General features: G+C 31.8%; 2 protein-coding genes across 4 annotated transcripts; one reads left to right on the top strand and one right to left on the bottom strand.

The window, feature by feature from the left end:
- The first annotated feature begins 3,491 nt into the window (after window positions 1–3,491).
- On the top strand, window positions 3,492–7,282 carry LOC116020381. Its single transcript, XM_031260857.1, has 4 exons — window positions 3,492–3,555; window positions 3,664–4,567; window positions 6,114–6,231; window positions 7,142–7,282. The coding sequence occupies exons 1-4, from the start codon at window positions 3,492–3,494 to the stop codon at window positions 7,280–7,282; spliced, it is 1,227 nt and encodes a 408-aa protein (XP_031116717.1).
- Window positions 7,283–8,063: 781 nt separating this feature from the next.
- On the bottom strand, window positions 8,064–11,524 carry LOC116020996 (lon protease homolog 1, mitochondrial). Of its 3 annotated transcripts, none has more exons than XM_031261587.1 (7): window positions 11,264–11,524; window positions 10,827–11,152; window positions 10,448–10,553; window positions 10,139–10,274; window positions 9,880–9,943; window positions 8,887–9,055; window positions 8,064–8,388 (listed from the first exon to the last, which is right to left on the bottom strand). In XM_031261587.1, exons 4-7 carry the CDS (start codon window positions 10,157–10,159, stop codon window positions 8,256–8,258), a joined length of 387 nt encoding a protein of 128 aa, XP_031117447.1. In that variant the 5' UTR covers window positions 10,160–10,274; window positions 10,448–10,553; window positions 10,827–11,152; window positions 11,264–11,524; the 3' UTR covers window positions 8,064–8,255. The 3 variants fall into 3 exon arrangements, with proteins under 3 accessions (XP_031117447.1, XP_031117448.1, XP_031117449.1); XM_031261588.1 differs by having other exon boundaries at window positions 10,827–11,167; XM_031261589.1 differs by lacking the exons at window positions 10,827–11,152; window positions 11,264–11,524 and having other exon boundaries at window positions 10,448–10,679.
- Window positions 11,525–14,193: the final 2,669 nt, after the last annotated feature.

The following is a 14,193-nucleotide window of genomic DNA, read 5'->3' on the forward strand; positions in this document are numbered from 1 at the left end:
GTGCAAAGACTTTCCCATTAGCTCAATATATTGATCCTCTAAAATGCATGCCATGGCTAAGTTAGCCACTTGTTACTGTTTTTTATTATCTACATTAGCATTTGAATAAGAAAAACAAAAACTATGTAGGGGTTTAACTAATGAAGAAAATAAATATTTTTCTATGCTAATCAATTAATTTTACTCCTCACCGCGTGAAGAGTGGAACCCCCACCAAAAAGTAGACGAAGAAGAAGAAGAAAAGAAAATTACTTCCATCTATATATATAAACATAAGTGCTATCTTTCCCGCTCATTTTAATTCAAAAATTTGAAATCGGTCAACATAATATTATATAATAATTCCTTAACAGAAATTCTAGCATTCCTTATCATTCCTTATTTATTGCTAAAATTGACAAAATATTTAAAATATGATTCAGTTCCTTATTATACACAAAAATTAATGAAATATTTTATTCAATTCCATTCCTGTATAGATTCCTTATTTATGTACACACACACACACACACACACACACACACACACACATATATATATATATATATATATATATATATATATTACTATATGATGTATACTATAGTATTCAAAAAAAATATTACTATATTATGTTAATGTACGTAATTAAATTCCTCTCATGATACTATTCAAAAACAATTCCAACAATCAAATTACTATATGATGTATATTATAGTATTCCAAAAAAAAATATTACTATATTATGTTAATGTACGTAATTAAATTCCTCTCATGATAATATTCAAAAAAAAATTCCAACAATCAAATTACTATACGATGTATATTATAATATTAAAAAAATATATTACTATATTAAGTTAATGTACGTAATTAAATTCCTCTCATGATAATATTCAAAAAAAAATATTCCAACAATCAAATTACTATATGATGTATATTATAGTATTCCAAAAAAAATATTAATATATTATATTAATGTACGTAATTAATTCCTCCCATGATAATATACCATGCAATTCAATTATGGCTCAAAATATTTTAATCTTGCGTATTTTTTTATTTTATATTCGTATACAACCAAATTACTTTATGTTGTATATTATAGTATTCAAAAAAAAATTACTATATTATGTTAATGTACGTAATTAAATTCTTCTCATTATAATATTCAAAAAAATTCCAACAATCAAATTACTATATGATGAATATTATAGTATTCAAATTTTTTTTTACTATATTATGTTAATGTACGTAATCAATTCTTCCCATGACAATATTCAAAAAAATAAAAATTCCAACAATCAAATTACAATATGATGTAGATTATAGTATTAAAAAAATATTACTAGATTATGTTAATGTATGTAATTAAATTCCCCTCATGAGAATATTCAAAAAAAAAATTCAACAACAAATTACTATATGATGTATATTATAGTATTAAAAAAATATTACTATATTATGTTAATGTACGTAATTAAATGCTATTCATACGGTTGCGTGTTTGTAGGTTATATATATATATATATTTATTAATTTATTTATTTAAAAATTTGAAATCAGCCAACATAATATTACAATACTTAACAAAATTAAATCATAGTACCATCAATATTTTATTTTCATTTAAACAAAATGAAATTATATTTCGGAATTCCCTTGAAATTTGCATATCAATTGAATTTAGTAATTGAGGAATACGACAAGCTGTAAATAATGTCTTTCCTTATCATTCCTTATTTATATACATATATTAACAAAATATTCAAAGAATGATTAAACCCATAGGGTTACAATGACTTAAAAAATACCATATCTACATTTTGTTCAAGAATATTTGTGAAATTTATACACTATCATTAATATTTTTTAAAAAGTATAATATTTACATTATATTTTTAAAAGATGAATCCCCTATTTATAGTATGAAACTGAATTTAAGTTTACATTTTGTAAAAAAAACATTTTGTGAAATTAATAGTTGATATACATATACTATAAATATAATTTATACAGGATTATTAATATTTTTAAAAAAGTATAATACTTGCATTATATTTTTTAAAAAAATGAATCCCTTATTGATACTATGTAACAGATTTTAAGTTCTGATTTCTTATAATATTGTGATTTTGGAGATCCAAAGTATACGTGTCAACATTGTGCTGCAAATTTTTGGTATGAGGAAAGGCTAGAGGCAAGGTTCAAAAGCAAGAATCCAAAATATTCATTATGTTGCATGCAGGATAAAATAAGATTGCCACCCAACAGATGTCCTCCCGAAAATATGTACAAGCTCTTTTTTGAATCATCTGATAAAAGTAAACAGTTTTTAGACAATATTCGATCTTACAACAATATGTTTTCTTTCACATCGATGGGTGGCAAGATTGATTATAGCCAAAACAAAGGCACTTCCCCACCAATATTTAAATTGCACGGTCAAAACTTTCATCTAATAGGTAGCCTTTAGCCAGTTCAAGGTGCAATACCTAAGTTTGCCCAACTCTACATTTATGACACACAAAATGAAGCTGGAAACCGCATCCATTCTATCAGGTGAGAAATAATATTTTTTTAAGCAAATGTTGAATATTATAATATGAACATTAGATCATTGAATTTTAAAATGTCTTCACTCGCATAGGCAAACGGCAACTAAAGATAACCTACATGCTGAAATTGTTGCTGATTTACAAAACATGCTAGATCAAAACAATGTTTTGGTGCAATCTTTTAGAATAGCTGGGAAGAAAATAATGGATGAAAGCTGCTCAAATGTCAAGTTAAAACTTATTGGTAAGCGTCAAAGAGATGCAAGAACCTATAATCTGCCATCTGTCTCTGAAGTAGCAGCTTTAATCGTTGGAGATTTTGACTAATTGGTGAGTGATAGGGACATAATAATAGAAACTCAATCAGGTGAATTACAACGTATAAATGAATTACATCCTGCATATCTTGGATTGCGATACCCTCTATTGTTCCCCTATGATGATGATGGTTATAGGGAAGATATACCCATCACACACCCCCAACACTTATAATTCTGGCGGAAGGAAAAAATTAGTGAACGTGAATTCTTTGCATATAGGATGCATGAACGAGTCAATGAGGTGTCAACTATATTATTTGCAAAGAGAATTTTCCAGCAATTTATAGTTGATGCTTACACAATGGTTGAGGCTGGAAGACTAAAATACGTGCGGGCAAACCAAAAACAACTAAGGTGTGATATGTATAAAGGATTATCCGATACTTTGGTTCGTGGTGAAACAAATCCGAGTTCTCAAGGAAAACGTGTCATATTGCCTTCAACGTTCACTGCATGAGCTAGATACATGATCCAAAATTATCAAGATGCAATGGCTATATGCAGATGGACAAGCTATCCTAATTTGTTTATAACATTCACATGTAATCCAAAATGACCTGAGATTATGAGATTTTTTGGGAAAAGGAATCTAAAACCAGAAGATCGTCCATATATTGTGTCTCGAGTATTTAAAATGAAGTTGGAAGCATTGGTTAATGATCTAAGGCGTAATGAAGTATTTGGGACCATAAGAGCAAGTTATGTAGTAAGAAGTCGTGTCATTGTTTTTTGTTGAATTGTTATAATATATTATGGAATTTCAGAATTATCATTTACTTTACTAATATTTTTCAACACTTCTGCAGTTGTATACACAATTAAATTCCAAAAGCGTGGATTGCATCATGCTCATATTTTGCTCTGTTTGGACTCAAAGGACAAAAATTTTGATGGCGATGACATTAATAATATCATCTCTACTGAAATACCAAATCAACAAACAGATCCTAAATACTACAGTGCAGTATGTGATTTTATGGTTCATGGACCATGTGGTATTGTGAGACTTAACTCTCCGTGCATGTTTAACGGACGTTGCTCTAAGAGTTTTCCAAAGAAGTTTGTAGATGTTACATCTGTTGGTGAAGATGGGTATTCGATATTTAGGCGTAGAGACAACGGTAGGACAGTCATGAAGGCTGGTGTTGAACTTGACAACAGATATGTGGTTCCAGACAACTGTTACCTCTTGCTTAAGTACGGTGCTCATATAAATGTTGAGTGGTATAACCAATCTCGATCTATCAAATATCTATTCAAGTACGTAAACAAAGGCAACGATCGAGTTACAGCTTCTTTTTATCAAAGTGCTACAGATAAACAATATGGGACAACTATTGATGAGGTCAAAATGTATTACGATTGTAGATATGTATCGCCTTGCGAAGCTTCTTGGAGGATATTAGGTTTTGAAATACAATACATATATCCTCATGTAGAGCGCTTGAGTTTTCACATGCCAAATGAACAAAGCATTTATTTTGATGAGAATGCTCCAATCGATGTCATTGTAGAACGACATACGGTAAAACATAGCATGTTTCTGGCTTGGCTTGAGGCAAACAAAAAATACCCTGAGGCAAAGCAACTAACTTATGCAGAGATGCCAACAAAGTTCGTTTGGAAACAAGCAACAAGAGAATTTGTTCCAAGACAACGAGGATTTTCAATTGGTAGAGTTTTATATGTTCCTCCTGGAAGTGGTGAGATGTACTATTTGAGATGTCTTTTGAATGTAATACGAGGGCCTACGTGTTATGAAGACTTAAGAACAATCAATAGGGTGTTGTACGGCAATTACCGTGATGCATGTTATGCACTTGGGCTATTGGAAGACGAAAAAGAATATATTAATGGAATTGTTGAAGCAAGTTCGTGGGAAACTGCAGGAGATTTAAGAAATATATGCACAACATTGTTATCCTCAAATTGTTTAAGCCGTCCGGAAGTGGTTTGAGACAAATGTTGGACATATATGGTTTGGGACAAATGTTGGACATATATGTCTGATGATATTCTGTACAAACAACGTAAAATATTGAACTTCCAAGGTATGTATTTATCCATTTGCTTTAATATTTTATTTCATGTTTAATATTATTAGTTCCAAGATGGTGATACTTTTCTAACATATATTGTTTAATATTTTTTAGATTTAGTCTTGAGTGTTGATGAAATAAAAAATCAAGCATTAGTTGAGATTGAGAAATTGTTGAAAAGATGTGGGAAGAGCCTACATGATTACCAACAAATATCAATTCCAGATCTTGACTGTTCGGCCAGTTTGATGAATAGGTTGATGTATGATGAGATGTGTTATGACAAAGCAGAACTTAAAGAAGAGCACAAAAAATTGGTATCAAATCTAACACATGAGCAACATGATATCTACAACACAATAATGAATTATGTAAATTCAAATCAAGGAGCAATTTTTTTTGTCTACGGTTATGGAGGAACTGGAAAGACATTTGTTTGGAGAACTCTTTCGGTAGCATGTAGATCAAAGGGAGAAATAGTTCTTAATGTCGTTTCAAGTGGTATAGCTTCTCTATTATTACCTGGCGGAAGGACTACGCATTCAAGGTTTGCAATTCCCCTAAACCCAAATGAGGATTCAACATGTAATATCAAATAAGGTAGCCATCTTGCAGAACTCATTATTAAGTGAAAACTTATAATTTAGGATGAAGCACCAATGATGTATAAGCATTGCTTTGAAGCACTTGATAGAAGTATGTGTGATGTATTGCGTTTTTGCAATCCAAAAAGTTTAGAGACCCCTTTCGGAGGTAAACTATTGTATTTGGCGGAGACTTTCAACAAATTTTGCCAGTTATCCCAAAAGGAAGTAGACATGATATTGTTAATGCAACAATAAATGCATCTTACTTGTTGCCGTACTGTAAAGTGTTACGTCTGACAAAAAAATATGCGACTTCAAAGCTCATCCTCAAATAGTGATTCTAAAAAGCTAAAGCAATTTTCAGAATGGATTGCGAACATAGGAGATGGAGAAATTCATGGGCAAACAATTGGATGTGAAAACATTACTATTCCAAAAAAAATTTGTTGAAATGTTCTGGAGATCCCATTACAACTATTGTGGAAAGTACATATCCATCATACTCCAATATTTTTTATGATCCAACATATTTGGAAAAGAGGGCAATATTAGCTCCAACACTTGATGTGGTTGACTCTATCAATGAATATATGACTTCTTTAAACACATATGAGGAAATACATATTTCAGCTTTGACAGTGCTTGCAAATCATATTCAAATGTTGATTTACTAGTTGATGTGCACACGCCTGAATTTTTGAATGGGATCAAGTGTTCTGGTGTGCCTAATCATGAACTCAGGTTGAAAGTAAGTACTCGGTTATGTTCTTGAGAAATATTGACCACTCAATTGGTTTGTGTAATGGGACAAGGATGGTTATTACTAAACTTGGAAATCATGTTTTAGAAGCAAAGGTATTATCTGGAAGTAGTGCAGGTCATAAAATCTTGATTCCAAGAATGTCATTAAATCCTTCAGATTTGAGACTGCCTTTTAAATTTCAAAGAAGACAATTCCCTCTAATCGTCTCTTATGCAATGACGATTAACAAGAGTCAAGGTCAATCACTTTCTGACGTAGGCCTCTTTTAAAAAAGACCAGTATTTAGTCATTGACAATTATATGTTGTTGCTTCAAGAGTCACTAACCCAAATGGATTGAAAATTTTGATTTGTGATAAAGGAGAACACTCAAAGTAATTCCACAACAAACATTGTATTCAAAGAGGTTTTCCAAAATTTGTAAAATGTTATTATAATATTTCATCATAGTTTCATTCATACAATTCTACAATGATTTTCCATTTTGTAAATTTCTCCTTTAGTTCATCATATCATAATTGTTGTGCATTGCACGGGTAAAACACTAGTTTAGGACTTAAAACAATTTATACTAGATTATCTTAATTAATTATAGACTTATAGTAGAAAAAAAAGTAAGATTGTTGATTGATGAATGTTTTTCTTTTTCTTTAATGGTTTCCTTTGATTAATTTGTTGTGTACTGTATAAGCGAAGCGTTGTCCTTATAATTTTATTTATTGTGCCTCTGTGAAGAGTAATTTTTTGAAATATTTACGAAGAAATTTTAGTCTAATTAGTAGTCATCTTGACAAGAGAAGCATTTGAATATGTTGAGTTGTCTTTTTTCTTCTTCTCTGTTGCGCTTGTTGTATATTCAAATGTTCATTGGGTTATTTATTTGATAAAACTTGTAGTGTAAAAGGGAATGCTTCATCCAAAAGATTAAAGATGAAGAAGGCGAAGGGTGCAACATCCATGGATCTCTAGAGGTCAATAAGGTTGCTGGAAATTTTCATTTTTCTCCTGGCAAAAGTTTTCATCACTCAAATGTTTAGTTGAGTGATTTGATGGCATTTCAAATGGATACTTATAATGTAAGATTCCCTGATTTTGCGATTCTTTAGCTTTTTTATCCAATTTTTGTTACATTCCTTTGTAAATTTTATTTTTGGGACCAAAAAGACAAGTATTTTGACTTCATTTTATGTTGTGCAGATAAGCTATACGATAAACAAGTTATCTTTTGGAGCTTATATTCCTGAAATTGTAAACCCACTTGATAAGTAAATACTATTTGCACTATAGAAATATATTTTTACATAATATCTTCTGGATTTTTTATTTTTATTTTTTCAAGTCGACTAGTTCTTAAAATACATGTATAGCTATGATCAGTGTTCACTAGTACAAAAAGGGGTATTTGCGTCTGTAATTTTGGACTTTTTGCATCTGGAGTACACCAGACGCATACTCCGTAGACGCAATTGGTCCGGACTATCTGCGTCCGGAGTTTCCCCGGACGTAGATAGTCACCAGCTGCGTCCGGAACTGCTTAATTCTAGACGCAGCTGGTAATTTTTTATTTTTTTTAAATAGACTATCTGCGTCTGGAACTGCCCAGTTCCAGACGCAGATAGTCATTATTATTTTAAAAAAAAATTATTTTATAAAAATTGATAATAAATAATAATAAATACAATGGTTGACTATAAGAAACCGTTGAATAACAGAAAGTGTAACTACCTACTACCTATTTGAAGAATGCATTTAAAAAATAAAAATCAGCCTCTCAAAAAAAATAAAAAAATAAAAAAAAAATCAGCCAAACAATTGAACTAATATCAGTAAAATCTCTTTGAACTAATATGAGTTGCTCTGGACAAAATTTAATCCACTTATGTTGCACCAGTCTCTGTTTATCTGATGCATTATTTACACACATTTTTTGTAGTTATGTATTAACTGTTCAAGGAGATGAATAGAGGATCTTGCAACATTGTCATAGTCATGTAGTAATGAGATAAAAAGTTACCAACCTTGTGAAGTTCCTCTAAGTTTTCCCACAGCAATGAACTCCAGTATTCTCTCTTTAACATCACTTAGTCCATAATGGTCTTCATCAAGTATTTTCTGTGCTCCTAACACATCAAAGTTCTCATTGCTGCATTTATGTTACAAGGATATTATTCAGAAATTGGTGCAGCATAACTATAATGCAAAAGTGCTAAAATCAGCAGCAGCAAATCAGAATTGATTACAACTATCCAAAACAAGAAACATCTTTAACTGCTTAGTGAAATAGGCATAAATGATGTTTGTTCACATCTTCACAGCATAAGCAGCTGGTTACAGTGCATACCAATTCTTGCAGCTATCATAACTAAATTAATATCTCAATCAGAGAGCAGCTAACAGAAATATTGTTGCAACATATGTATTCAGATCTATTTCACAAATTCTCTCCATCTGACTTTTGAAATGAGATAATTATCTTCCATCATTTAAAGTGTGAACTGCCCCCTCCCCTTTCTTTTATGTCCATCCCAGAGTCATAACTAATTTTAGATTAAAATATTATTCTAACATAAAATTTATAATAAATAAAAACTTTAAAAAAAAAAACAAAAAACAAAACAAAACAAAAAGTAGAACAGCAAACCTGTAAGTGCCCCATGGCAAAGCAGTCAACCAATCTAAATAGTTACGTGTCACGTTAAATTCACTAGAACTCGCTTCAAGTAGTTGGAGTTTGGTCAGTTCTTCAATAACTTGAATGATATGTGCTGGGATCTTATCCTTATTAGGCTCTAGTCTTTCTCTGAACTTTGCTGCAGTCAAAGATAAAGGATAATGAAACCACAACAATACGCACGTACAAAGTAGAAAAGAAAAACCAGCACTGGCCACAGCTCAAACCTATTTCCTCTCAGATGTAGATAATGTAGACAATTTTGTGTGTGTGTGTGTGTTTTGGGAGAAGGGGGGGGGGGGGNGGGGTGTAAGAATTAGTTGGAAAAAGATATCAACTTCAAAATTTCAAACATAGGTCAATGGTTGGCACATTTGTAAATCCTGAGCATAGTTGGAGGAAGCATCATGTTTTTCCACTCTTTTCTTAACTGTTTCCTATCTTTAAAAGTGAGAATGTACCATGCTTAGAATTCACACAATCAAATAAATGCACAAGAATGTTAATCTTTATGAACAAGTAGTGAGAACCATATACCTGACTGCTAAGCAAATAAGAAAGTATCTAAATGCCCTTATAAGCCAAAATCTGCTTCCTAAAAGTAAACCATTCACATAGATTCTAAAGCCCCAGCTCCCATCCACATAAATCAGAAAATTTAGTTTCTCAAGTACATCCAAGTTAGAATACAAGGTAATAAATAAATAGAGATGGCATTGGTGTCATGGTACTGCTGTCACTACTAATAAAAATGGATTGTTTGGGTTCCCAAAAGAAAATTTTCATTTAAGGTGCAAATGAAGAGGTCATTGACAGTGCAATCTTAGTATTGTGGTCAGCTAACGGTGTAACACAAGCAATAACGCCTGCCATAGAGAAAAGGCAAGAATCTTAGTATTTTATAAAGTCATAGAGGAAGAGATTAGGAAACCCAATATAGTTGCGTCAGAGAAACACTACTACCTTGCAGAAAAGCAAACAACTGCTGATGATCTAACTTCACAGCAGCAACACTATGATCCCTAATCTGCAATATCAGGAGTAACAGATTGCAAAATAAGTGTTGAGTCCATTTTATTTATGCTAACAAAAAATGAGCCTGAGGCCACAAGTCATTTCAAAGACTATCATCATTGAGAGAATATAATGAGATAATGGTTGCAAGAAAGCATAAGAAAAGCAGAGAAGGCAATGGTTAAAAACTTCAAAATCTGGCACACACCCATTTTTCGAGAGTTATCATTGAACCCTTCACTTTGACACTAAGCTTCCATTTCTTTGCCCTGGATCCTGTATGTCGTTCCCATTCATTAAGTGTTTGTTTCCTTGTCCCGCAAGAAGCACACTTGCACTGAACTCTGATATAATAAGGAATAAAAACAATTTAGTATTCCTCTTAATCAGAATTCAAGAACACCATAAGACAAGATAACAACAGTCAATTTCATTCAAGATCACAATCAGTAACCTTTATAGACTAAGAAATTTATAGGAAGTTTTCTTTTTTCCTTGATTCAATTTAAGAACTTACAAATGAAGATTTGGGTAATAAATTCCTTCAAACACCCATGCAGACAACTTCAACCTTTTCAGGCATTGCAGTTTGTTTATTGTTTTCCATAGCCCTGCTTGAAAGGCTGCCAGAAAATTTCAATGAGGATTGAGGAAGTTACAAGTCAAAAAGTAAACTAATGTTGAGGCCAAATGAAAGTGCAGTAGCATATGTCATGTAAATCAAGGTACCTGGCTTTTTGTTCCCTTAGTTGTAAATCCACAGAAATATGTAGACAATTTAAGACAACCCATTTTATCTCCATGAGTGCAATTAAGGAGGTATAGAAGCATTGGAAAAGTTACTATTCAAATTTATAAATAAATAAATAAATAAATAAAACACACACACACATTACCCTTTGTCAATTTCTGGAGTACCCATAGAACATCACACAAATTGCATCAGCAACACAAGCTCTAAGAACAGATTCAGGTGCTTGCCATAGTGGATCAATAACAATGGCAGGCCAAGCAGGGCACTTCTTTCCACATTTTGCCCAGACTATATCACGCTCATAGTAATCCTTCTTCTCAGCCTTCCCCTTTGTGTATTTCTCAGACCTCACAAAACCACTCTTCACTTTTGGTTGAAATTCAATAAATGATGAAACACCACCTCCACTAATGGATGTCAAAGAACTTTTTGAACTTGAATACAATATACTATCACAATCCACTTGACCTATATAACCAAACGCTTTCACAAGATTATCAATAGTAATAACGTCCACACAATAATAAATATTTCTTAAATACAAAACAAATAAATAAAATAAACTAATAACGTACGTACCTGAGACGGCCCCGACGAGCAGCAGCGGCGAGGAGTGGGGGGAGGTGCGGCAGTTGCGTCCGGCGGCGAGGAGCAGTGGCGACGCGGCGGCTAGTGGAGAGCAGCGACGGAGTGCAGCCGCGGCTGGGCTTGAGGAGAGGGCGTGAGGCGACGGAGTGCAACGGCTGGGCGGAGGCTGTGGACGGCGGCGGTGGCTGTGTCGACGGCGGCGATAATGCCTGTGTCGGGAAGGTGTTTGGACTTTGAAGATGGTGCGGTGAGATTGAGATCCAGATCTAAAGATTTTAACTAAAAACTAAATATAAATAAGTAAATAAATAAGCAGCTGCGTCCGAAGTTCGCACTTCGGACGCAACTGTTGTTACGCTACGGACCAGCTGGTCCATTTGTTTGTTTTTTAAAGAAAAAATAATTAAATATTAAATTTTTAATTATAAAAATGCCACGCATCACTTTACGCGTCCGGAGTTTAAACTCTGGACGCAATTGTCCTATATTTTTGATCAATTTTGTACTAGTGGTTGTCAAACCATGGAATGATTTGAATTTTTTTTTCTTCCAACTAATGTATTTTTACTAATATCTGTTTGTTGCATTTGATCTTTTTATTTAGCAGACCTTTTGAGAGAGAGAAAGAATAATAATAATAATAATAATAATAATAATAACAATAATAATAGTAAAACAAAAATTTAAGGAGGACAATCTGTGTTCCGGACGCAGATTGTCCTTCTTAAAAAAATACTACTATTTGCGTCCGAAACTGGGCAGTTCCGAACGCAGATAGTCCATTTAAAAAAAATAACAAATTCGTCTGCGTCTGGAACTGCTCAGTTCTGGACGCAAATGTTAGACTATCTGCGTCCGAGCAACTCCGGACGCAGATAATCTAGAGTTCAAACTAACTGCGTCCGTGGCATATGCGTCCGGAGTTTTTCGGACGCAAAAAGTCCAAAACTTCGGACGCAAATGCCCCTTTTTGTACTAGTGACACTATGCCCCATTGTACATACTCACGCCATATGCTTCATCGACTTGAAAGAATATACTCCGTAATATTTATGTCAAAAAAAACAAACCCTCGTTACTCGATCAAATTTACTTACAAACAAGCAAACCCTACTTACTCATTCAAAAAACAAACTTGTAACAACAAATTTACTTACCTCTGCTATCCCTTGAACGACTCTCATCTTCTGCTTGTGTTCTCCTTGAACCCATCTTGAACGTCCTTAGAATCCAGCAGAATTAGTAGTACAAGTGATGTATCGCTTTCGATTTTGCTTTTGATTCTTTGTAGAATCGTGAAATTAGGTTTACAGCTTTCATAAATTAGGTTGAGGTTTTGGGGAATTTTACCAATTACGCTATGGTAAAAGAACAACGTGGGAACCATGTGAAATTACACATCTATCCTTGTGTTTAACGTTTAGTTGACAACTAAAGAGAAGGAGGACCAAAATGAGTACAAATTGAATAGTTGGGGACTTAATTTGTTAAAATTGTTAGTTGATGACTAATTTGTGCATTATGGCATAGTCGAGGGACCTTTTTGGTACATTATTAAAATAAATATGAAAAAATATGAAATAATTTTAAAAAGCATTAATATGATTTTTTGATTATAAAGATAATTTTATTACGATTTAAGTACTCTGTAATTACTTTCAATTCATTAATTTCTTATTCTCCAGACTAATTACAATTATTTCCTTACGTTACTTAATTTCTTATTTCAATTATTAGCTTAATTATAATTAATTCCTTAATTCCTTAATTAGTATAATAATAAGGGTCACATTTGTGTAAGACTGTTTCACATATCTTTATCCATAAGGCGGGTCAGGTCAAAATGAAATGTAATAATACTTTATTCATGATTTAGTATTGCATTTGGTAGTATAAGTATTACCTTTCATAATAAATCTAACCGTCTTACGAATAAAGATCCGTGAGACGGTCTCACACAAGTTTTTGCCTAATAACAAAAGGAATGAAACGACTACCTAATAATAATATTATAGTACACTAAGTTTTAAAATCTATTTAATAGTTTTCCTTAACAATGATTTTTACCTTTTTTTGGATATTCATTAACTAAAAAAATAATTTTTTATTATAAACACGATTTTATTACCATTTAAATACTATGTATTAAATATTTTTGATACTATTAATGATCATTATAATGATAATTTTGAAAATGTTTTTTATTACAAATATTAATATTTTGGAAGATTTCGTATATTAATTAACTAAAAAATGATTTTTTGATTATAAAAATTTTATTACCATTTAAATACCGGCGAACATTAATCAAATTTATTTTCTCAAAACTCTCTTATCTATTTTATTGTTTTCGTTATGCAATTCTAGAGTTTATTTATAGCGTGTTACATAAATTTTCAAAAGTAAAATTTGAATTTGGTCATTTAGGATTTATAATAATAATAATAATAATAATAATAATAATAATAATAATAATAATAATAATAATAATAATAATAAGTATGGGCGTTTTGAACTTTATACTACTTATTCCCTTTCAATTTCCATGTATACCAAATATCAAAATTGAAATTCCTAGTAATTATATTCTTACAAACCAAACACTGGAATTTAAATTACCACTTTATTCCCATATTATTCATATCTCATGAATTGCAATTCTTTTCCCACCTAATTTCCTCTCTCCAACCAAACGCCCTGTAACTGTTCATAAACCTAGAGTAAAAAGTACATTACCTTTACTCATTAGATACTACTATGCTAATATCTACAATTCAAGATATAATTCCATAATAGCATAATTGCATTCTATAATGATAATTTATGTTACTCTGTATAAAGGTTCATAAAACTAAAACTTAAAGTACAAAATGACAATATTATAATCTATATCGATTATACAAAATCACACGAACAATGTA

This window comes from Ipomoea triloba, chromosome 5 (genome assembly GCF_003576645.1).
Source record: "Ipomoea triloba cultivar NCNSP0323 chromosome 5, ASM357664v1".
Taxonomy (NCBI): Eukaryota; Viridiplantae; Streptophyta; class Magnoliopsida; order Solanales; family Convolvulaceae; genus Ipomoea; species Ipomoea triloba.